At 34.8% G+C, this 27,500-nt stretch overlaps 2 protein-coding genes across 6 annotated transcripts in view; one reads left to right on the top strand and one right to left on the bottom strand.

Moving 5' to 3' along the window:
• Positions 1-27,500, bottom strand: part of LOC135206741 (procollagen-lysine,2-oxoglutarate 5-dioxygenase 1-like) — a 111,354-nt gene that overhangs the window by 51,396 nt on the left and 32,458 nt on the right. Inside the window, exon 1 of one of the 5 annotated variants that reach the window (XM_064238223.1) lies at positions 3,146-3,511. The exons of the other annotated variants lie outside the window; for them this stretch is intronic. Coding sequence (XP_064094293.1) covers positions 3,146-3,254 — 109 coding nt within the window. The 5' untranslated portion in view covers positions 3,255-3,511. Of the gene's footprint in view, positions 1-3,145; positions 3,512-27,500 lie in introns of those variants that run through there. 5 annotated transcript variants of the gene reach the window in all.
• LOC135206743 (guanine nucleotide-binding protein subunit beta-2-like) overlaps positions 18,454-27,500 on the top strand; it is an 81,410-nt gene continuing 72,363 nt past the window's right edge. Inside the window, exon 1 of the mRNA XM_064238225.1 lies at positions 18,454-18,752. The gene's annotated coding sequence lies outside the window, so the exon portion shown is untranslated. The remainder of the gene's footprint in view (positions 18,753-27,500) is intronic.

The following is a 27,500-nucleotide window of genomic DNA, read 5'->3' as shown; positions in this document are numbered from 1 at the left end:
ACGGGCTATCATATACGCTGCCACGCAAACGTAAAAAAAAAAAAAAAAAAAAAAATGCATTTCCGTTTTCAGTTACAGTTTGACTGAAAAAACCAAAAAAAACTAATCTTTTTCTATTTTGCCTTAATAAAGGGGGAATGGATTTCACATATCTTTTGCGGAGCAGACTTTTGAATAACGAGCATTGCAAATGCAGTCTGAAATGCATTTGAAGTAGTTTAAAAAATCATAAAGGAATAAATTAACGTAAATTTACAAGTCAAATGTTCTTCAAGCTTTCTTCTCAGTTTAAATAAATAGATAGATTAATAAATTAAAGGATAAACAAATCAATAATTAAATAAACAAATAAGTAAACACACAGCAAAATAAATCAATGTAAGCATGTATATCAGCAAGCAGATAAATATGTAATTATCACATTCACGTGAAATCATTATTTTCTCATCACCGTCTTCGGATATACTTTATTTTCTCTTGCTTTCACAAAGCATATTGACTGATTGGTTAGCTCTTACTAGTGTCGCAACGTTCACAAGGCATATATAGTTTCTATCTATCTATCAGTATTTTCTAAGAAAGCAATAAGCTACAAATGTAACATGTAACGGACCATCCTGAAACGGTATTGTCTCAATACAAGCTGAAATGATATTCAATATTTACAAATCAAGGCCAAAAAAAAAAATTAATGAATATGATTCATTGGCGACAGTAATTAATCAGGTTAACCAAATCAACACGTTTCCTTTCAAGATTAATGCTGAAATAATAATGTTGAGTGAATAATTCCTAGGTGGAAATCCTAAGGCACCATGATTCAAGAGAATGCATTTGGGGCCATCTACCGGAAATCCTGGGGCCTGGTTTCTGATGTAACGTTGCCTAAATCAAATAGTTGAAACTGGTCTACAATATCTGGTCGTTTCATTGTTTCCCTGTGCGTGTGTGTGCTTTTACTTATTCCGTGAAGTAACTTTTTTTCATTACGGGAAATTCACAGTTATTTCATTAAGATTGACTCCGAGTCTTCCTTTACTTTCTAAACTTGCTTTCACCTTCAGCCACGCTCAGGGTTTAACAACCTCAAAGCTACCCGTACCCAGCCCCAAACTTCGACCCCATTTTGAGGTAAAAAGAAGTTTTACGTGGTACAAGTCAGGTGTCGTGATGTTTTTTTTTTTTTATCGTGCAGATGTAAGTACTTCGTTCAAGATCTTACTGTTAGTAGGTAACCATTCATTTCATATTTTGACACATACAGTATATAGCATTCATTTATTTTACGAATTTCATTCATTGATTGACAATAAAATGTGAATCCCTTGAGATTCTGAACTAAAAATTCTCTCGTGATCATTTGTGGAAACCCTCTGACATAAAGATGACCACTGATTCGAGCACACTGACGTAAGTGAGCTTCAAATCTAGCTTCCCGAAAACGACAATAACCCGAATCCCAATCAACTTTCTCTCCATATCGGCAAATGGAAGCGTCCCCGTGAAAGAGACAGGAGCCGTTGCAACCATCAGCTAATGGACCAGAGTTCTGGAACACAAAGGAATGAAGAAGACTCAGTGTTTACAGTTTAACTCACTTCCTACTGCCGTAGATGCCGTCGTATCAAGTAAATGGAGCGATTGCCCCAGAGCTATTGAGTTGTGAGAACAAGGAATAAGCGCAGGTAATGGCTGAAGGGAGTGAAAAGTCGGGAAATTAATTATTAGGACGGATGGCGAGGAAGCAGAGGTGAGATAAAGGGAAAAAAAATTCAGTTGACAGGAACTTGAAAGGGATGAGGCGAGAAGAATTCAAGAGATGAGTTCGCTCATGTGACCTTTTAAAGGATGCAATCCCAAGCGTACACACACACACACTCTCTCTCTCTCTCTCACACACACACACACACATATATATATATATATATATATATATATATATATAAAATATATATACTATATATAATATTTAAAAAATTTCGTCAGCGTCAATTGAAAGATTACAGAAAAAATATCTCTGCGGGTTGGAATTTATATATGCTATGATAAGTTTAGCGGCATATCCCAGCTAATGGGTGCGGAGACAGGGGCCCGGAAACCCCACCCCCGCCCCCACCACAATCCCCACCCTCCCCTCTTAAAGTGAGCTTCGGTTGTTTTGATGTTTTTCTTCCTTGACCTCATTTTTTTCAAAAGTACCACAATTTGACCCTATATCACCTAGTATGTAGTAGTAGTAGCAGTAGTGTTATGTTTATTATTAGTATATATGAATATTTATTGCTTTACTTAATGCATATCTATAATTTATAGCTCTTTTGATAATTGGAAATGTTGTTTTGTTGTTTCTGAAAACAATAAAAGTCACTGTCGACAAAAGCTGGAAACGATAACCAAACTTGACCAATGATTAGCTGAAACAGTCTCCAGTGACTCAGAAGAAAGTCACAAGAAATTCCGATGTTCACATTATGATTTATGAGGAGAGAGTAGGGCAAAGGGTTGCTGGCTTGTTTCCAGTCAGTGAAAAACAGTGTTGCAGGTAGTATATCTGGATTGCTGCATAATTGGGTTAGGTGGTTGTTATTCGAGCTTTCCTCGGCTTTCATAAATGCAAGATGCATAATAATTTTAATACACACTGAAATACATACATACATACAAGCATACATACATATATATATATATATATATATATATATTATATATATACACACACACAATCGTAAATATGATGCATAACAATACTAATAAACACACTGACATACATGGGACACACGTGCATATATGTATATATATATAATATTTAATATATTATTATATATAGTGTATATATATTATTATATATACATATATATATATCTATATATATATATATATAATATATTATATATATTTTATAATATATATATAAACAATCGTAATACTATTTTGTCTTGTATGCTATTACCAAAAATCAACAGAAATGTTTACTGATGGTACGTTAGTTTGTTTTAAAGCACTACTTCAAGTGATCAGCATTGAAAATCACTGTCTTATAAATAGTTAGTATAAAATATGCCAAGGTCATATTATCCTGTTCCAAGATTCCCATCCCCCACAAAAAAAAAAATAAATAAAAACACACACACAAAATTCAACTTACTTTGATCAGCACTAGCGTCACTTAAAACCTGGAGAGAACACACTATCACAAGCACTACAAGCGATAAGGCATAAGGAACAAGAAGCGTTCTCTTGTCATTGGCAGCCATGACTGTTTTATTGATCTTTTAATTCAATTTTTCTGCTAAATTCGAATTCACTCCACAAATCTCTAGTCTTTCATTCACTAGGAACTATCACTACTACGTGCGACGACCATCGTTTTGGGACAACGCGTCTCCCGGAGAAGTACGACCTCGGGATGAGCAGCGCGTGAGGACGACCTAAGGAAGAGTGCGACCTATGGAAGAGTCCCCGACGACCGGCCAGCCATCTGAACGCCCGCCAAGTGGAGCAACAACAACACAAGCCACCAACCCGCGCCAGCCGAAGTCAAGGGTAGGATGTTGGATGGCGAATTTACCTTTCTCTTCTTCTTTTTATTATTTTTTTTTATTTCATTTTCTTCTCCTCACTGTTGGGCATTTCTCTCTGCTTACGATCATCGGTTCTTTTAAATTTCCTTTAAGCAAACGCTTTCTCTTGGGATGACTTTGAGAACAAGGCTTCGCCTTGGCTAAGTCTCCCCTCTTGGCCGGAGTTACTTCCTGTTTTCTTTTCGAATGGATGATGATTTTGCAAATTCATTCCTTCCCCGGGTACGATTTCTCTGCAGGCGATAAGGAATGCAAGCCGTCGCCGTGAACTCAATAAATAAACGTATTAAATAGATTTCTTTTTTCTTTTGTGTGGTTTAGAGAGCAGGAAGATTAACCGGTCTGGCATTTGAGCAACCCGGCCTGCCGCAAGACCGGAAATCACGTAGGAACTTGAATGAAACCGTATAACGGTTCGCCCGCTTCCAATTTCGCACGGCGTCTGGCCGAAAGGAGTGAGAAGGGAAATCGAAAACGGCCAGTAAACGAAGAGGAGAAATAAGACGTTATACAAACACATCTTTCTATCCTAGCAACTTTCACTAAAATCTTAATAAATCCTAAAAGAACGACGGACGAAAAAACTAAGAGAAAATCATCATGCAAATGTTTTTACAATTTTTCATAATGGAATCCAATTAGAAAGTTTCGTATTCTATAATACTGTTACGAGATAGCAGCCATAAAAAGCTATATTTCTATCTGAATAATTTTCAGTAGATTTTTTTTCTATAAATCCTAAAGGAACGACGGGCAAAAATCATCATTAAAATGCTAAAATAAATAAATCCTAAAGGAACGACGGACGAAAGCACTAAGAGAAAATCATCATTAGAATGAAAAAAATAAATAAATCTTGAAGAAACAACTGACGAAAAAAATATGTGAAACTCATCACTAAATCGCTTGCATTATTTTTTTTACACAAAGGAATATACTTACTAAGTTTCGTCATCTAGTGACGTTGCGAGATCGTAGCCAGTTCCGTTACGAGAGTGGAGGAGCCATATGCCACAAATAGCAGATGACCAAAATAAGAAGATATAACAGTTTAATGGTCTTTTGTCGCTCGTATTTTGAGCAACGTTCCCTTTCCCGGAAAGTAATGGCTGTGGAGAAGCAGTTCATTTAATTTTGTTTTGTTTAGTTTTTGGTATAGTTAACTATACTTCTATTTGCTTTGTTTGTTTGTTATTGTAAGGTGTGTTTCTAATGCGCCTGAGCTTGATTTGGATGTTAATGAACTGTAGTAGATTTATGCCCAAGAATGTTTATTTATAAAATAATAATAATAATAATAATAATAATAATAATAATAATAATAATAATAATATCAATATCATAATCATCATCATCATCATCATAACATATTGATTAATTACAAGATACATCTTTAGCATTTAACGTATTCCTACACATGCCGGTAGAGCAAGTTAATAACTACGTCGGGTATTTCTTTGAAAATTACAGTTTCCTTTAATATTTGGGTTGCTTATTCAGAATTTACCGTTATTTGTGGGGGGTCGACTGTAATTAACCCACAGGGGCTATCACTAAACGCGGCGAAATCCCCAGTGGCTGTCGTATTCGCGGGAACGTTACGTGCAGTCCGTGCGGAGTTATTGCCTTGAATTACCCAAATGCATCTATATAATAATAATAATAATAATAATAATAATAATAATAATAATAATAATAATACTCATTGTTTTCAAAAATATATTTTCTGGTATTCACTTTCTTTAGACTAATCACTGGTACCCCATGAACATTTATGACCTGACTCAGTTGCCTACTTAAACTAGAGTATCTATTAAAAGTAAAAATACCTACTATACCATCCTCCACTGATTACGTGGTGAGCACTGGCACTGTGGCACATTTCATTTCTGTGCCCCAGAGGAAGTGACTCAATGTTCCACCTCGCTCTCTTGAATACCTATAGGATGTTCTTTGAACTAGCCTAGCCTAAACTAACCTGTGGGCATGGCAAAGGCATGGCAAAGGTATGAAAAAAAAAAAAAGGGGGCTGGTGCAATACCAGAATACATCTCAGGAATCTGGTTCCCGGAAGTGACTCAATGTTCCACCTCGCTCTCTTAGGGTACCAAAATTGTTGATCTGCATTCCTAATCTCATGATGTTTCCCACACCCAGACTACCTATAGGATACTTCTTTGAACTAGCCTAACCTAACCTGGGGGCACGGCAAAGGCATGGGTAAAAATAGACTCTGTTTCCCGGTCAAACACCTTTCCTAATACCCCGACCTCTTTCTTTCTTTCTGACCGTCGAAGTTTTTACCTGACTCCGCATTCTTCTGAATTTTCGTTGTTGCTACTCGCGTGGCATACATTCTTCCCTTTGCCTCCTTCTCTTCGGAAGAATGTGATTACATTCTTAAGTAGGACTTCCAGTGAAACTCGCGGAGAATGTATTTTGTACTTTTTCCTAATTATTTATGAAGATATAGGATTCAATAATGTTGTTCCAGTAGATTCATATGATCCGGGTTCTCAGTCATACGCAAAATATAACGGTCATAATGTTTGTATATTTGGATACGATTAAGGAAAACGGCACATATACTGAATATAATATACAATTCGGATTATAACTGAGAAGAGCAATGTTAATTTTGAAATTAATACCTTCTGAAAATAAAAACAATAAAACGCTCCATTACATTTAGTTTTTTTAAAATCGAACTAAACACCAAAAGAATCTTTCTCAGACTAAATTCCAACAGTGAAATGCGAATTAAAATATCAAAATTTACACCTACCCATGTCTAAACTTCGCTTACAGAAGAATAAGGAATAAATAATGTTGTAGAAGAAGTAAAAGTAAGTATACTAAGGAATGCTTCCAAACTAACAGAAGCAACATTGAAGCAATACATTGAGAAGAAATCTGGAGTGGTATATATTCCTTGCAACACTGTCCTAGTTCAGACGTTTTCTAAGAACTGCACTCAACCGGCTGTCTCTCTCTCTCTCCCTCTTTCTCTCTCTAAGGTACTGTTCATACACACACACACACATGTAATATATAAATATATATATATCTATATATATATATATATATATATATATATATATATATATATATATATATATATATATATATATATATATATATATATATATATATATATATACACATACGTATGTGTGTATAAAACAGTACCTTACAGAGAGAGAGAGAGAAGAGAGAGAGAGAGACGAATGAGAGAGAGAGAGAGAGAATCCCGTTGAGTGCAGTTCTTAAAAAAAGCTCTGAACTAGGACAGTGTTGCAAGGAATGAAATATATATATATATATATTATATATATATATATAATATATATATATATATATATAATATAATCATATATATATAGATATATATATATATATATATATATAAATATATATATATATATATATAACCAGTACTTTTCCCATGCTATATGTATATCATTACTAAAACTGATAACTATTAGAGAGCATTGAACCACATTTCTCTAGCTGGATTGAAACTGTTGCCTTCCAAGCTGCAAGCACAAATGCTTCCCTACTCACTAGAAGAGAAACTACAGCTTGAGAAACTTCTTTTTTTATCACGTTCGGAAGTCAGTGCCAATTTACGTGCCTTCCTGCTTTTCACTTCAGGCATAGTGCTTCCAGATGAAGCTCTCTCGCGTGAAAAAGCGTGAAAAAGTGATTATAATGTTGTCTGTCGACAAGGACGTGCGAGCGTATTGTTATGACTAAACAAGTAAAAAATGCGCCGAAGTTTCTTCGGCGCAATCTAGTTTTCTGTACAGCGTAGCATGCTGTATGAAACTCTCAGGCGCGGCCCGTCGGTGGCCTGTGATGATGTTGGCACCAAGTACGATCATAGCTCAATTTAACCTTAAATAAAATTAAAACTATTGAGGCTAGAGGGCTGCAATTTGGTATGTTTGATGATTGGAGGGTGGATGATCAACATACCACTCTTAGCCGCGCCCCAGTGGTGGCCTATGATGATGTTGGCACCACGCACGATCATGGCTAAATTTAACTTTAAATAAAATAAAAACTACTGAGGCTAGAGGGGTGCAATTTCCTATGTTTGATGGGTGGAGGGTGGATGATCAACATACCAATTTGCAGCCGTCTAGCCTCAGTGGTTTTTAAGATCTGAGGGCGGACAGAAAAAGTGCGGACGGACAGACAAATTGCCATCTCAGTGGTTTAATTTTACAGAAAACTAAAAAGCAGACTGATACATTCTCACACCACTAAGAAGAACAATAGGGCTGCACAAGTTCAGTATTTTATTCAGACTAGGAAAGATCAGAGTTGGCCGTGGTCATTAAAACCTCAAAATTTCAAGTTAAGGTGTTGTACATTACTATCCTTAAACAATTCACCTGGTATTCATGATCACTTATTTGCATTTTTATATACATTTCTACATTTTATTAATTAATTTGTTGATTTAACTTTGTTTTCTTGTAACTAATCTATTCTTGCCGTATTTCCTAATATCTTCTGTTACTTCTTCCATATGAGCACCACTGTCTATGGAAGCCTGAATTTTAAGCTAGTAACCCCCCCTACAGGCTTGAATATAATAACAATAATAATAATAATAATTAATAATAATAAAAGCTGAATAAAAGAAAATCAAAGTAAACCCCCCACTTACTCGTATCATATATCACTGTTAACAGTAGGATGACAATCCAAAAATAAACCCACGTATTATGAAACAACAAACCATTGTTTATTTCTTTAGCATTACACAAATACATATTTTTTTTCACCCTTGAAACCTTCATATTGCAATTTTTTTTTCCTTTAACCTTGGCGATGCTGGAGAGATGAAACAGCGAAAGTGATGAAGGAAGGAGATAGCCACCGCATCCTATACCTCGGCGTTTTTTTTTTTTTTTTTTTTTTTTTATTTCCGGTGAAAGTGAAATTATGCGTCAGTCATTAGGGAGGGTCAGAGGTGGAAATATTACGCCCTTGATGGGAAACGCGTCAGGTGATCACGTCTGTTTCGCCTTTTTATTTTTTTTATTTTCTCTCTCTTTTTTAAGTTACGGAATTTCTATATTGGTTTCTGATCATTTTATTCGGTTCGGGAGTGGGATTAGTAGCATTATTGAATTCGTTATTGACATAATTACACGGAGTCACTGGTAAATCTCTCTCCCTCTCTCTCTCTCTCTCTCTCTCTCTCTCTCTCTCTCTCTCTCTCTCTCTCATACACACACACACACACACACACTATATATATAAATAATATATATATATATATATATATATATATTATATATGTATGATATATATATATATATATGTATATATATATATATATATATATATATATATATATATATATATGAATCTTATCACATCGCCGTGATTCATATATACGCATTAAGCAGACGAAGTTATTATCAGCTAAATAACTCCCCATTCGGTTAACATATATGAAGATATATTAATTCCGAGGTAGAGCTTCATGCGTGTATATATGTGTGTGTGTATGTATACATATATATATATATATATATATATATATATATATATATATATATATATATATATATATATATATATATATTATAACATAACTATGAGAGTACAAACTCTACTTTTTGTAGGAATAAAAATAAAGCTTACAGATATTTGGTAATCAATTAGAGAAAAAGGTCTCAAGTTGCTGATCAGTGATGCATTATTTATTAATGATGGTTATCAAAAGGAAGGCCCAGAAATAATTAACTGAAGAGGAATTTCTGATAAATACAATTAGAATGAAATTTGCTCTTGCTGTCTTTTAATTTGAGACATTTAATTTTTTGCTTTCACATAATGGTTAACATACATTATATACTTCACACACACATATATATATATATATATATATATATATCTATATATATAGTATATATATATATATATATATATATATATATATAAATGCGCATACAATTTTATTATATATATATATGTATATAATAACTACAAAATTTATATAATTATGTACATGTATACCTTCACTAGTGTTTGAGTATATAATATATGGAAATAATTCTGTGAAAGTAACGATTAATATTTTAAAACTAAAGAGTTCAGTTAATCATTTTTTAACCTCATTTTCATGACAATTCCCAATCATTCTAAATGAATTGTTAATGCATCAGTGATGAGCCACTTGCGAGCTTTATTTCTCTACATGATTACAAATTACCTTGTAACTAATATTATTTGTTTATGTAATCAGTTTCTAGTTATTATCATTTTCATTTACTCAGGGAGTAAGCCTACAAACTACTCTACTGTTGTTGTTGTTGTTGTTGATCTTGTTGCTCTTGTTGGAGGATAGGAAAGGTCTACGAAGAGCCTAAAAATGTCTGATAAGGCGTTTCGTGTTGAGGTAAAGATACTGGAATTTTAGGATAGGATATTTACGATTTATTTCTGAGAATAAAAATGCACAAACTAAATCATTTGCATGTTGAACAGTAAAGAAAAATTATTTCTAATAAAATATAGTGTATTTATTTTAATTTTCGTTGGTGAAACAAGGCTCTATTTGACTGTAAATTTTAGCACGTTTTAATTTATTTGGTGTACTGAATTTAGGCTATGTTCCTGTTCAATTATTTTTGTGTTTGCAATTATAATTGTGAATATATGAACGTGTTTAATTTGTGTCTTTTTTATTGGATCCTTGCTGTTAGTATAAGTAGTACTAAGTAAGTGTATTAATTACGAGGACCACCTCACGTTAAATATGTTTAAACTTACGTTAGAGGGGAAAATCTTGCGCGCGCCCCGAGGAAGCTGGGGGTCGGATGTCGCCTTGTCTAATAATGCTACTACTTTCATTAATATTAGTACTTTCATTACTATTTTTATATTGTACTATTTTTGCTACTACTTCACGAAGTGTGTGCATATTGCCAATTATAATTTTTATCATTTTAGTTATATTATACTACTATTTTGGCTACTACCTCAACAACTGTGTGGATATTGCCAATTATAATTTTTATCATTTTAGTTGTAATATACTATTTTTACTACTACTTCAACAACTGTGGGTATTGGCAATTATAATTTTTATCTTTTTAGTTATAATATACTATTTTTGCTACTTCAACAATTGCGTGGATATTGCCAATTATAATTTTTTATAATTTTAGTTATAATATACTATTTTTGCACTTCAACAACTGCGTGGATATTGCCAATTATAATTTTTATTATAATTTTATCTCGTGTATCTAAGTTGTGTAAAGTGCACAGTATTCACTTTGTATATACCACATCTATACCCCTGAGCCGAAATAACGATGTTATTATTATCATATCATTAATATTATACAGGGTGTCCATAAAGTCCCAGTACCATTCTTAGCAATAAATACTTATAATGGTACTGGGACTTTATGGACACCCTGTAGGTTTTGTATTCGTACATTCTTCATGATCAATTCATCCTTATCGTAATTTCGAAACCCATAGTTTCTGCATATTTCATGTCACCTTGAGATTCCGTCTTTTTACTCAGTCTCCCAAAATCACAATGTCACATTTCCTCATAGAAAATTGGATGTGCAAAACTTTAAACACTGTAATATTTTTACCTTTTGGACCGGAAAATTCGACTAAAAGTATGCTAAGCATAGCGTTAGATGGAGCAGGTAGAAGAAAAAGGTCATATCTAGCGATGATGAACCGGGATTACCAAAAAAAGGGGATTACTTATAAAGAACTGGAGCAAAAACTGTGCGTATTTCAGGTCAAAGAAAATAATAATGTGGGTCAGAGAGGAAGCGGCAGAGAAAATTTTACTTACCTCTTCGGAAAAAAAAAAAAAAAAAAAAAAAACTTATAACTTCGAGTTCAAAAAGATCTCTTTTATGATCCGCACCAAACTTTCTCTTCAGTTTCTCCTCCATTAGATTTCGTCTTTTCATGGTCGGATAAAATGTCTAATTTTCTCATTTTCTTTTATCTTAATGAATAATTTTAATACAGTTAAATTGATGAGAGCGAGCTGATTTTTTTTAATGACATATGAAAGGAAATATGAAAGACACGAATAGGTCAAGAAACTGATATTGCAGACATTGCAAGAAGCTATAACAACAAAGATATTATTTCACTTTATATGCAACACAGCGCAACTTGCTTGTTAATTGTAGATGCAATAGGTATAACTGATTAAACTACTGTTACTCGAAAAAAAATATTTAGGGATTCGTCTTAAGAAAAGGAAAAAAAAAAAAAAACTTACTCCGAAGTTTCTTCGGCGCAATCGAGTTTTCTTTACAGCATATAATGTTGTATGAGCCGCGGCCCACGAAACTTTCAGCCACGACCCGGTGGTGAACTGTTCTTTAGCGTTGCCAGACCCATGTTCATGGCTAACTTTAACCTTGAATAAAATAAAGACTACTGAGGTTAGAGGGCTCCAATTTGCTACGTTTGATGATAGGAGGGTCGATGATCAAAATACCAATTTGCAGCCATCTAGACTTAGTAGTTTTTAAGATTTGAGGTCGGACAGAAAAAGTGCGGACGGACAGAAAACTAAATTTACCGATATAACTGTCGAACAGAAACTTATCATTGTTCAACGTCATCAGTAACACCTTGTCTAACACCACAAAAATCAGAAAAATTTACAAGTAAATAAATAAATATATTGAATAGTGTTAACTTTTCTACTATGAGAGTAACGAGCAATTGCAGGTGATCCCATTATAGTAATTTCTAATCAAAACTCATTTCATTAGGAATAATTTGTAAGCATTAAATAGTGATAGTGTTGAGGACACAATGAAAGCTTAAAAAGAAAGTGTAATATAAATACTATCGTTTCTCGGCATAGCAAGTTGCCGAGAGAACTTAGTCATTTAGGAAACCAAATTAAAAATAATATATATATCATATTTTTTATTCCATAACACTTCAGTATATAAAGAATTGATGGCAGCTAATGTGAAACACTTCAGAAATTATTGTGACAAAACTGAACAAACAGCCAATTAACTGTGGAGATTGCGTAGCAGTACTGGATGAGACTTTAACGAGAGAACCGTTTTGTCCAACATAAGTCAGTCGTTTTCTCAGTTAACTTAAAAAAAAAGAAACAAAGAAAGAAAGCAAACAACAGATGGGAATTCTGTCTGCACTGGAAGTGTCCGGGAAGACTGGTCTGGGGGGGGGGGGGGGACCGGTTTGGACGTGTCTGTAGAGCTCGGGGAGGGGGGTGGTGGAGGGGGGGGGGCGGACAGGGTGCTGGGTTCATAACCAGTGGAGACGAACTTATTTGCAGGTTTGCAAAGAGGATTTTTTTTTTTTTTAAGTTTTTTTTTTTTTTTTTATTTTTTTTTTTTTTTTTTTTGAGAGAAAGACACAGAGAAGGGGAAAGATTTTCGTGAATTTACTTATATTCACGGAGTAAATTGCTAAATGATGACAGAAAAAGAATATGATAAAGAGGGAGGGATATCTTTTATTTTAGTCCATCATAGGGAATATAAGGTAATAATAAAATAAAATAATAATAATAATAATTAATAATAATAATAATAAAGTAATAATAATAACATAAGAAAGACATGACTTTCATACGTGTTAATTATAACCGCAGCGATTTCAGTTATTACTATATTGCCGTTTATTGTTAAGGTATGTCTAGATTATCTCAATAAAATTGAGAGAGAGAGAGAGAGAGAGAGAGGAGAGAGAGAGAGAGAATGCAAGCAATGAGGAAGTAAAAATACAAAGAGGCAGACCGGTCGCAATAATTCGAGCAATACCACAAAAAGTAACCCGACCAGTGACTTGAAAGAGAGAGAGAGAGAGAGAGAGAGAGAGTTATTTAACCCGAGCCACTTCTAATCTTGCTTGCTCAGCTATGAACTGCGCACGCGCGAGAGGAGCTCCACCTGTGTTGACAGTTTTGTGGACATTGAGCCAAAGGTTACTTGTAATTGAAAGTAAGGTTTAAAGGCCTTATTGAGACCTTTTTTTTATTACTCTCTCTCTCTCTCTCTCTCTCTCTCTCTCTCTCCAATGGCTGCGACTATCTACCACATACATAATTTCAAGGAGACGCGGGTTTAATAGCTTCTACATATTCACATCATTTCATGTTCCGCGCTCAGACGCATTGCTGAAGATGTGGCGTTTACCTCGTTATTAGTAAAGTAATAACAATCTTCCTTGTGTTTTACAACCATCATAATAGTTATTTGTCTGCAATATATATCTCGTTGGAAGTTTCTGCATATATTATTAATCAGTTTTATAACATAGCTTTTTAAATTATTCTCACCGTATGAGGACAGAAACACTAACAGAGTAGAACATGCTCGACGTACATAAGCTGATTTACAAATAAATTAATTAATTAAATAATTAATAAAAAAATACAAAATAGCATAGAAAGAACATTTGAAGGGTGATTTATAAAAGAGGAACGTTTCCATGATATTTCTTCTCGCCCTTCAAATGTTCTTCCTATGCTTTTTTGTATTTTTTTTTATAAATTCATTAATTAGTTTATTTATTTATTTTTTTGTAAATCTGCTTATGCATATGTAAGCCGATTTACAAAAAAATAAATACATAAACTAATTAATGAATTTATAACAAAATACAAAAAAAACATAGGAAGAACATTTGAAGGGTGATCATTAAAAGAGGAACGTTCAATGAAATTTCTTTTCGCTTGGCATCTCGAGATACTATTTACCTTAGAAGATATGGCTGACTTGAAACGGACCAAGGAGTTTCAAGAAGAGTAGGACGAGATCCATTCACAGAAAAACCGTACACATTGGGTTGTACTGCTTCACTCTCTGAATAAGGGAGTACAGTGAGCCCCAGTTGTAAAAGAAAATTGTAAGTCTGGAGAGTGCTGGGTAGGTGTAAAAATGGGGGTGAGACAAGGATATTTTATGACTCTTAGGTGTAAAAATGGGGGTGACATAAGGATATGTTATGCCTCCAAGGCTGTTTAAAATGAGGAAAGTCAGAGAAATGACCCTGGTTATAGATGCAAGGTTGTTCAGTTTAACAAATAGCAGTGCAGGAGGTCTGGTGTTGACTGATGATTTAACACTGATTGGCGATAGTGAGGAGAAAGAGCAGAAACTTCTGCACTTATCGAACGTTGAAGCATTCTATTTGAAAAGGAATTTTCGCCTTTACAAGCACTTTTATATCTGCCTTATAATAAATCTTTTAATAGAAACAACGTAAAAAATAATATGATGAACCTAATATTTCTATGCTATAATGAGTACCATTTTAGCTTGGAACAAACATGTTTTGGAATTAATGATTTTTGTGAATGTTCTTCCTACTTGAAATTTAAGTACGATACAGTATTATGTATCACTTTTGAAAGTATGGTTAGTCACTGAAATGAATTCTTGACGTTAATTCTAAGTGATGATAACTCTACTTCTCTCGAATCTCTCGATAACTCTCCTTCTCTCGAATAATGACAGTTACACGATATTATGGTTATTTCAAATCACGATGAAAACATAATTCTCCTGCATAAAACCCAGACGTAAGCTCCAATGGAAATGAAAAATGAAAGTTAAAATTTTCATGTCAACCGTAGAAAAAATAAAATCAGGCCTCGTGGAATAAGTCATCAAACCCATAAGAGGATCTCACCGGCCTGCCCATAACAAATTTGGATTGAGACAAATAAAACATCCCTTTGAAGTCTCAACAGCCATTGGGAAGAATCCAGGAAAATGGAGACGAAGTCCGTGGAATTCTAAACCATTTTAGAGCCTGGAAAGCCATAGGAAGTCTCCTTAAATGGTAAAATATTCAGTTATATCCCTCCTCTTGCCCTGACTCGGTATCGACAGTTCCTCTCTCTGATCTACTTGACCACCAAAGTATGGTCACCGGAAGCGAAGATTTAAATCACTCTGGGAGCCAAGGCCTCGCTGGAACCGGCTGAGCACTTACGGGGCTTTTCCATATTCAGGGCTGCCAACTGGAGAAAGCTATAAAGAGCTTGATGCCGTGATGGACATACGAAAGCTTTTCAAAATGAATGATGAATATACTTTATATTTCAAGGTATTAAAGTTATATTCGCGTACTACGTCTTATCACACACACAGACACACACACACACATTATCCATATGCTCACTAATCTGAGTCCATCTTTCGTCCCCCACAGAGTGACGGACGAGGACTTGAGATCTATATTTAACTTTTCTTAAGCTTTCTAGCAACTAATACAAACAGTTGAACACCATTTTAAAGAATCTATTTAATTTATTTGTTGTTAATTTAAGAACATTCGCTTGACACATCAAAATTTAGTAAATGATCAAACCTCAAGGATGATGCATATATGAAGTAAAAAAAAAAAAAAATGAAAATACACAAGCACACATAAACATCCAACCACCAGATAGTTAATTCATTGCTCAGGGTCAACATAAGCATGATGAATCTCTCTCTCTCTCTCTCTCTCTCTCTCTCTCTCTCTCTCTCTCACTTTTGCTCTCTGTCTCCTTGAGGAAAATATAGAAACGTCGAACGCAGCACTTTGACAGAGAGCATATACCTACAGACTCGCGAAAGTTGGAGCTCGTTTGGCAAATCCTTTCCAAAGTGAAGCCAAATCCATGACTGCGTTCCCCCCCACCTTTTGAACAAAAAAGGCAACATTCTTGGCCACGACAATATTAGAAAAACACAACACCAAGATTTTGGCGTGTCTTGTAATTTGACAAGGGTTAAGTTTTCCGTCGGTTCGCTCGAACAATTTGTTTGTCAAACGTTTGTCGTGTCTGTGTTGAAAGGCCAGGATTTTCAGATGCGAATGTTCAAAGTCAGTACCAGAAGGTCTTAAAGATTATCAGGTGCGAATGTTCGAAATCAGTACCAGAAGGATTTAAAGATTTTCAGGTAAGAATGTTCGAATTCGGTACCAGAAGGATTTAAAGACTTTCAGGTGAGAATGTTCGAATTCAGTACCAGAAGGATTTAAAGATTTTCAGGTAAGAATGTTCGAGTTCGGTACCAGAAGGATTTAAAGACTTTCAGGTGAGAATGTTCGAATTCAGCACCAGAAGGATTTAAAGATTTTCAGGTGAGAATGTTCGAATTCATTACCAGAAGGATTTGAAGATTTTCAGGTGCGAATGTTCGAATTCAGTACCAGGAGGATTTAAAGATTTTCAGGTCCGAATGTTCGAATTCAGTACCAGGAGGATTTAAAGATTTTCAGGTGAGAATGTTCGAATTCATTACCAAAAGGATATATTTTCAAATCAAATGCTAAAACTGCTTTGTGACATAGGACTTTTGTCAGAGAAATGTTATGTTGATCATAGGTAAATTGAATTTGTTTTCTTTTGGATCTCTTTCCGGGAATTTTTCTTTATTTTATTTTAGGTAATATTATTTGATATGGAAATTACTTGATAGGGAAGCACAGCTGTAATTTCGTCAATCAATCTAATTTAGATCCACCAGAGGTCCGATTTAAATTCCCCTAACATAAGAAAACTAAGCGAAATCTTCCATTAGCGAAAAAGTATATCTTAGTTTAACCAGACCACTGAGCTGATGAACAGCTCTCCTAGGGCTGGCCCGAAGGATTAGATATTTTTAAGTTTCTAGGAACCAAGTGGTTATCTAGCGACGGGACCTACAGCTAATTGTGGGATCCGAACCACATTATATCGAGAAATGAATTTCCAGTCACCAGAAACAAATTCCTCTGATTTCACGTTGGCAGAGAGGGGAATCGAACTCGGGGACTACCGAATCGGTAGGCGAGCACGTAACCCACTCGTCCAACGAGGAACTTCACTTCCACTAACAAGAGCATATCTATTAGATCTGGGGAATCAGACGATAGAAGCTGAGAATTATACATTCCGTTTAAAGCCTCTAGAGCGACCATTCAGAGGACTCACTAAAATCCTTAAATAGGGGAAGTTCTAGAACCTATATTGTGGTGTATTGTTTGTTTGTTTGTTTGTTTGTATTGTGTTTTTACGTGGCATGGAACCAGCTGTTATTCAGCAACGGGACCAACGGCTTTACGTGACTTCCGAACCACGTCGGAAGTGAACTTCCATCACCAGAAATACACATCTCTCACACCTCAATGGAATGCCCAAGAATCGAACTGGCGGCCAGCGATATATTGTGGTGTACCACCGTATTAATTGTTGCAAGTTACACCAATTATGCTTCTGAACAATTTACCCCTTATTTTGCTTCTCCTATTATTCTCCTTGTTACGGACCGGTCCTAAAATAAAGCAGTCGAGAAAACTAGAATACTGTAGTTCTCAAAAATGATCGTGAAACATCAGCTAAAAGAATCCATAACACCATCATTACTAAAACATTTATCTCAACATCATTCAGTTATTACACAAGTTTCGTAATTATTTTTGAAAAAATGTTTTAGACGAAAATAAAGAAAATTAAATTTAATAGCTTCAGTATCAAAAGGAAACAGTTCTTTGTTTGTTTGCTTTTTTGATGAAAATATCAGTCTCCGAATAACCTTGTAACCCTTGACCTTAGTTCACTATTCTATAAAAGTAAAGAAAAAAAAAACGACTTCGGGTCAATCTGTTTGCAAGGGAAATTGATGCAACGACAATCTATAAACAACAAGAGAAGAACGAGGAAGCATATTGGGTCGCCACACCGGCGAATGCTCCCAGCCACGATGCTGACTTTAGGGCTTCAAGAGCACACATACACACAAACTCGGTCTAACGAATACCGCTAAATTTAGGCTCCTTTTCATGGAAGTCCGTCGGCTTCAAGTCAGATTCATTAGAGAGCCATGCGCATCCCCAATGCAGCAGATGGCTGTTGCAGAATAAACGTCTAGGAACAGCCAGTTCCTCCAGCAAGCGAGCCTAAGCAGGGGGAAAAGACTAGCAAGACCCGGAGGAAGCCCCGCCAGAGGTTCTGGGGGCGCCGCGCTAATCCTCTCTGGCCCTTAACAAGATAGAGGCGCAGAAGTCGGGAGGGAAGAGACTCCGACGTAACGCAGGGCTCAGTGTTGCCCTCAGTCCCTTAGCGGTGTGTGATACCTCCATTCTCAGGCGTCCTATAATCTCTTATAGGTGCTAAACTGGAATAAGCTCAGCGTAAGTACGATGATTTTGTCGTCCTAGCTTAGAAAACCATAGCACTGTTCACTAAGCTTGAGCGAAGTAGAAGTATTCATTATCTCAAGATGATCCTCTGAGTAACTTTGATGCACTTGACCACGCAGAGATCTAAAAGTTATTTAGAAAATGTGAGCAGATTAGTAATTAGATGCTTATGTATGATATTGTAAAGGAATTTCCTTCGTTTAAGCTCTTGAAATTATCGACAGCATTACCAAAAATAATATTACTTCATAAACCTCTTTAAGAATCAGCATGCAAAAGTGCCCGCTAATTTGGTAGAATTTCGAAAAATGTATCCAACTAGAAATTAACTTGCCAATTACCATTAAGAGCAGACTTCAGTTACTGATTATACTAAGAGGAATGCAAGGATTGAAAAGCATAATGGTTATTTATTGCAAGTATGTGTGTGGGAAGACCTGTTAAAGACAATACACCTATACACCTTTACGGTGTATCCTGAGAACAATTACTTTGGCGTTATATTACTCGGCGTATTAGAAGCTATTAAATTGTTAATAACATTTCATAATCAGATCTTGACTTACTGATTCTTACTCTTGAAATTTATCAGTATGTCGATACAAGGAATTACAGCTACCAAATGTAATCTTTCTAATTACTAATTGCCTTGCAACACCCTCACCCCAATTAACGCGATTTTTTTTATTACTAAGAGAATTGTCTTTGACTTTCTTATACCTTCTTTTTATGCTATCGTTACGTTGCTTTTATTCAACATGTTTAGCCGAGAAGAATAGACACAACTGCAAGAAATTGGAAAGAATGCAAACAGAACCCTTTTTAATTTTCTAAACAAATAAAAGCGATCTCCAATAGACTGAAAATTACTTTGTATCTCTTCTAACCTACAAGCTAAAGAGGTACAAATTTCCACCAAAAAATGTAGAGCTTTAGGCAGTGAAAAGAGGTAGTTGGAGTAGTTGAACAGCAAGCTGGAAGGAAGAAAAAAAAGTGGTTGAAGCTAGGAGCCAAAGAGACACTGCATATGACCTTTAGTAATGCCTACAGTGCTCACACGTGAGGTGCACTGAAGTCACTAACCCTTAAAGGGGTCTTGTATATCAGACTGTACTTTATATAATAATTTACGAACAACACCCGTTCGCGTAAATCCCAGGGGCTTCAGAACAGATATGCATAAGAATTAAGAATAAAAAGAAGTGGATGAAGTGATTTTAAAATGGAGGTTACGTCAAGAGAGTTGCACTGAGTGCTAAAGAATTCTATAAGCAGATTTCTGGAAGTTAAATATGTGGGGAAATGATGATGGATACTTTATATCTTATGAATATGAGAAATTCTAACACTATGCATCGGAAGATGTGAAATGAAAAAAAGGTAACATCATGGATAAAGGTTAATAGTTAAATGAATCATGGAATAAATGAAGCAAATAATGCTTCCGTTTAATGTTAACCATAAAGGGAAATGGTGCACCACAATGTGAGTTGAGGAAGAGCGAAACTAGAAAATGACTGCAGTGGAGTAAAAGCTATAAAAATCATCCAAAAAGGAAAAGACGCCCCGAATTGTTCTTTTGGCAATTATTGATGAGTTGTGTTTTCACAGAAAGTGCAGTCACCTGCTGAATTATGGTTTGTTCCCTAAAGGAAAAAAAAGTCAATAGTTATACCAAGGTCTTTTTTTTTATTTTTTTTATGGTTAGCACAACTGGAAAAATTGGTAATAAAGGCTATAAATACTAAAGAGATATTACGACTATTAATATACATGGACAATGTATGGACCATTAAACGATAGGTGCTAATTCCAAAAGGAACGAATGGTCCCAAAAGAGGAACGTTCATAATAATACCTGATAATGAGAATGAGGAGAGAAGAAAGAAATTACTATTTTATGTTTTAAGAACATAAAGCTCATGATAACGTGAGTATCTGAAGTGATATATGGCCCTTCAATGACTGAGGCCAAAGTGAACTATAAAAGACAGCTTCAGGGGAATAAGAAATATTCAGAATACTTTGATAATATTTATGGAACGAATGAAGATAAGGTAGAAGTAGCCTACAGCCTGAAGAAAGAGGAATTAAAGACGCAGACATCAGGTGGATAGGAAAGATTCGGAATACTTTTATAATATTCATAGAACGAATGAGGATAAGGTAGAAGTAGCCTACAGGCTGAAGAGAGCGGAATTAATTAAAGCAGACGATAAAACAGCAACAAAAAACCTTAATTGCTGCTGAGTGCAGTTACCAGGTTCATTGGCGACTGATATCGAATAGTGCAATTTGAATAATATGGGAAATGTAATAGAAATTAAATAAACAAAAGATGTGAAAAAATAAACAGTCTGGAAAGAGCGTGAGAAAAGGCGTTTTTTCTTGTGGGAGAAAGTGGTCATTTCCTTTGGGAAAGGAAATGTTGCCAAAGTCAATTGCGGAGTTTAAGCTTATGACAAACCATAAATGGGGAAATGAAAGGGAAGTGAACGATGATAATCAAGGCAAGCCTAATAAACACTGAAGAAATGAGATACTTCAGGAGCTAGAGGCATTAAAGTGATGTTGTGGCAGAGAAAGCGTAATTCTTTGGTTGATACTGATTAAAAAAAAAAGCATGATAAATTATTGTCTATTTGTGTATGGATAAGGACGCAGGAGGCAAGTGCAGAATTGACAGATGGATGACATTCCTTATATATGTGTATATATATATATATATATATATATATATATATATATATATATATATATATATATATATATATATATATATATATATATATATAATATATATATATATGTATATATATATATATATATATATATCATATATATATATATATATATATATATATATATATATATATATATATATATATATATATATATATATATATATATATATATATATATATATATATATACATCCTGCAATACTGCATTTATGTGTGTTGTATTTGAAGATCTTTATATCTATGTGAGGTTGTAATTTTACGTTCATACAGAGAGAGACGTTAAATGCCTCTGTATTAATATTTAAAAACAAATTCGAAATGAGTTAAAACACTTTCACGGAAATTAGTTATTCATTTTAAAACAAATATGGTCTGAAATCGTCTTTTTAAAACCAATAGATCGCAATAAAAAACGGGACCTAATGAGTAATAAATACATAAAGCCAACAGCATATGCCGTGTTCTATATCTCCGACGATTTCTTTTGTTTTTTTTTGTCTGTGTGTTTTGTTTTAGCGAAAGAATCCACAAATTCTCATTATTGTTGGTGTAAAACAGACCAGCGGTTTTTCGAAATTCTTGAAGAGTCAGGCAAAAGATATTTATGGTTCGTAATGGTTCATTTCTTTTCCTAATTTCTGTACCTCAATCTTTTACTGGTTTTGAGCCTTTGGTATAGTCATCTTCATTACGCAAAAGTAAAAGAGCTTCTTCTGCAGTTATGAAATAATTAATTTTTTTTTTTGGAAAACTTTTTGTGAGGGCGGTAAAATAATTTTATTTTTAAAATTTACAAAATAAGAACCTTCGTTTCAAATAAACATAAAATATTATTTCGCTTTATCCCCACTCCTAAATATTAGCTCAACATCCTCATATATATAGATGGAGTGTAGAAAAGTGTATGGAAAATGTATTATTTCAAGAAAGAAGAATATACATACATACACACACACACACACACACACACACACACACACACACACACACACATATATATATAATTATATATAGTATATATATATATATATATATATATATATTCATATATTCTTGAAATGATACATTTTCCATAGACTTTTCTTCACTCCATCTTCTCACCTATAAAAAAAAAAATAAGATAAAACCGGGTTAAACTGTAAAACTTTCTCGTTTAATGCAATGAAAAACTAAACGTGGTAGAAATCAGTACAACAATCTATATAAAAAAAATATATTTCTCGAGAAGAAAAAAAAAGTAGGCACGTGTTCACTTTAGAGAAATCAGTGCAAGGATCAATTTAGAGAAAAAAAAAGAAAAAAACAAAAGAAAAGAAATTTGATCCGGACCAGTGTAACCTCTTAACCTTGTATTTTGCCAGAAGTTATATAGTCTTTTTCATAGCATGTCATTTGCATATCTTCGTTATTCGTCTTCATGATTTCTAACGATTATCTTGAATCTTTTTCATACTGATATTACAGAATCTATGGCAATAATATATTCAGTATTTCCATTCAAATTTGTCACATTTTTTCATAAAGGTCTTCCATGCAATAACTGTCTGAACTAAAGTAACTGTCATATGTCTTATTAAAACGTATGGAAATTCCATTTTTTTTTGTTTTTGTTTTTTTAGACACCCATTCTTCACACCCAATTCTAATTTACCATACTATGTTTAAAAATAAACTATAGTCAAGGTTCAACTCGATTTCTTTTGCGCGCGCACGCGCCTCCAAGGTTTTGAAAAACATAGTTATTCGTCAAGATTAGGTCTGCTTTTCTCCAGGTATGCCAGATAATCACGAAAGGGAGGTCTGTAAGGGAGGTCTGTAGTGGGTCATGGCTAACTAAGGGCAAGGTCGGTGATATCGACGCAGGTAGGCTCTTTATGTAGCTTTATTTTTTTTCTTTCTTTGTTCATGCTACTCTCAGCAGATGGGAACTTTCTCCATACGGTCATTCATTTTGAAGACCAGAACATTTTTTTTTATGTTTTGCTATAAGGTTAAAATAACTCTCTCTCTCTCTCTCTCTCTCTCTCTCTCTCTCTCTCTCTCTCTCTCTCTCTCTCTCTCTCTCTCTCTCAGTAGGATATAGTTACGTATTAATATTGGTGAAGAATAAAAGCAATGAGAAAACAGACATATTAAAATACAAGCGAAATCCCAAGACAATAGAGGGTAAAACAAATTATAACGATTGCCATTGTAACTCATATTAAGACAGAATTTTGTCCAGAAATATAGACCCCCCAAAAATATTTTTCCATTCTATATTTCCAAATGCCATACCTTGAAAATCCGTAAAAAGGATTCAATTTCCCTGACGTAAAACCAGAAACAGGACCTCAGGAAAGGAAACTGAGCGTGAGGGGTCTTCCAACTTAAGAAAGTCTCCCTTGCAACATACTTAACGTCACCGTTTTCTACTGTCAGTCAACCAATCCTTCCGAGTCTCAAAGCTATAGCGGAGACTACCTTATATTGGTAATAATAGTCTTTCTGTTATTGCATTCTCTATGAAAGTTGTCTGGATGCGACGAGGTAGAATTTACGAGCGCCAGACCAAACCAAGAGAACCAAAGACACTTGCGAAATACATAATAGGGTATAAGGTTACTCGCCTTGGCTTTGACACCACACCCGCTACCCAGGCGTCTTGGGAAGAGTTGAAAGTAAGGTCACCAAAAATGACACCAGATGGGAGGGAAGGACTTTAGCTGGAGAGAGAGAGAGAGAGAGAGAGAGAGAGAGAGAGAGAGAGAGAGAGAGAGAGAGAGAGAGTTGCTTGTCCCATCAACGAAGTTAAATAACATTAGATCTGGCCACTTCGTCGCCGCCCCACATCCGCCCTTGCTAAAAAGATAAAAAAAAAAATACATACATCAACCCCCGAAAATACATACATACCATACAATACACACACAAATACGTACATACATACGTGCATACTTACACACACTTACACACCCACCCACACACACACACATACACACCCACCCACACACACACACACACACATACACACCCACCCACCCACACACACACATACACACCCACACACACACACAATACACAACCCACCCACACACACACCACACGACACACACACGGCCGAATGGTAACCGCCGTCGACTGAAAGTCGTTGATACGTTAAGTGTCGAGTCTCTCAGCTACCGATTCGTTCATCAATTATAATTTCCATTTGATGATATTCGCGAAGCAGAACGTGTCGGATGATAAACGACATTTTCAGCTTATTGTTTGTGCAAAATAAAAGTTCATGATGATTTTATAAAAAAAAAAACAAAAAAAAAATACAGAGATTTACATGCAATCATTAAGCTAAAAATGTGGCTTAATACCCATTTCACACTACTTCAGGAATATCCCGAAGGAGAATGATAAACGATGAATTGACATTGCCGAAGAAGCGCGATATTAAACGACATTTGCAGCTTAATGTTTATATATATATATATATATATAGATATATATAATATATATATATATATATATATATATATATATAACTGGTAAGAATGTGTTCTGTTACAACAGAATTCCATCTAATAAAAGGAGCCCATAAAAACACCAAACTATAGAAAGTACTACATTCCAGAGACAGCTGCTTCTTTCTTCAACTGTCTCTGAAATATAGTACTTTCTTTCTATATTTTGGTGTTTTATGGGCTTCTTTGATTATATATATTATATATATATATATATATATATATATATATATATATATATATATATATATATATGACCAGACATGCCTGTTCACGGACAATCAATCGGTTGGTTTGGCTGAATGAACATGAAACATTTCTCGATTATTGTTATCGTTCGTATTTCATGTATCCAACCATGGTCCCTACAACACTTTCCCAAGTCTGATCATTCGATGCTAGGCATAAGGCTCACCTCTGGAAAATCTTTCGTAAAAATCTATTCACAAAGTTGTGAATAACATCGCTAACTAATAACGATACGAAAAATTAAAGCAACAAAAATATTAACAAATGATAAATTAACAAAAAACATTGGCTCTCTTCTAGAACAAGGCGTGATCCAACCTCCAGCTTACTCGAGGTGAGTGCTAAAATCTACGGTCAAATACAGCGTTGCTTCGCCAGCGAAAATTAAAATAAATACGGTATATTTTATTAGAAATAGTTGTTCTGTATTGTTTAACATGCACATTATATATTTCTAATATTTTCATTCTAATAAATAAAAAAAATAACCTATCTTAAAGTTCCTGCATCTTTAACTCATGCAAAACACCTTTTTCACACCTTTTTAGATTTTTCCACCCAAAGGGCTCCCCCCCCCCCCCCCCCCCACCCCCCCCCCCCCCCCCGCCCCAACAAGAACAGCACCAAGAATAAACAACAACAAACAAGTTTGTAGGCTTCCTCCCCAGCAGGCGAAATAACAACGATATCAATAACATTAATGATCATTATACCTTTTACTGAATTTTTATCATACACTTTTACATTCCTTAGTGAGGGTGGCGGCCAAAAAGCTACAGCCTTCCGGTTACCGGAACCTGCATGAGGATGAGGTTGCTAGACCCATGACATTTATTTTCTATATGCACGGCTGGTGGGCCGTAGGCCAGGAATCGAACCAGGTAGTTTGGAGAAACGAGTCAAGGTCTATACTTGAAAGGAATACTAGAAGTTTTAAGGCTACATGTTGGAAATGTATGAGTCCATACGTATATATATATATATATATATATATATATATATATATATATATACATACATATATATACATATATATATATATATATATATATATATATATATATTATATATGTATATATATATATATATATATATGTGTGTGTGTGTGTGTGTGTGTGTGTGTGTGTGTGATGTGTGTGTGATTAATTAACGAAACACTTTCACCTCAATCCTATAGAAATGGCTACCACCAACACGTAGTAAATGAGAACAATTCATGCCAGGTTTGCTTGGTATTACCCATGTCCGGGTATAATCTGAGCAGTCCTGGTTGAATGCCCTGACTGCCCGCCCCCCCAAAAAAAAATAGAAAAAAACGGGAAATACGTTAAAGGTCACCTTCAACGCATGAAGATTCTCAGTTTTTTGCTTTTGTTTTTTTCTAAGCTTAACCTCAGGTTTCTTTAATTTGCAACGCTATGACTTACTTCCTAGATGCAAGACGAATAACAAAGGCATTAACAACGATCAGGGGAATGTTGATACCCCAAGGGGAAGTGGATACCCTTGTCAGTATTTTATTTAGCTTTACTTACTAGACCAGTTAGTTGAAGTTCAAGTGTTCGGTTACGTGCATGTCGTCATCTTGGGAGTTTCCAGGTTTAACTCTGCACCCACAAGCACTTTGAAAGCATTGCACACAAACATACGCACACACACACACATATATATGTATATATATATATATATATATATATATATATATATATATATATATATATATATATATATACATGTGTGTGTGTGCGCGCAAATAAAAAGAAACGTGATTCTTTTTTCCTTATTCCTAGGAAAATTGCCTGAGATGGAAAAAGTATAGAACAATTCAAAGTTAGATAAAAAGAGAGGCTCTGCATATAATGCCACTGACTTCAACAGCAACACACACACATACACATACACATACACACACACACGCGCACACACACACACACACATATATATATATACATGCAAGGTGCCATTCATACTGAGGCTGACAAAGTATACTCAAGCAACACCCACAAATTTTTATGCTCTTTACATATAAGCATACAGGTGTATGAGCCATCAACTCAAGACCAATGTAAATTCTGGCCTATACAGAGGGTATCGTTAGGTATATCGAGTGTGTAGCGCTTACATCGAACAATTCATTTCCTCATATCCTTTGAAATCGACAAATACTTAAAGAAACAAATCCCATCACTTTTCTTCTTCCTAGTCTAGATATTTCCCGAATTCTTGACCTGGTAAAACTAAGAGAAAGT

This window comes from Macrobrachium nipponense, chromosome 31 (genome assembly GCF_015104395.2).
Source record: "Macrobrachium nipponense isolate FS-2020 chromosome 31, ASM1510439v2, whole genome shotgun sequence".
Lineage (NCBI taxonomy): Eukaryota > Metazoa > Arthropoda > Malacostraca > Decapoda > Palaemonidae > Macrobrachium > Macrobrachium nipponense.
This window is presented reverse-complemented; position numbering and strand designations above follow the sequence as displayed.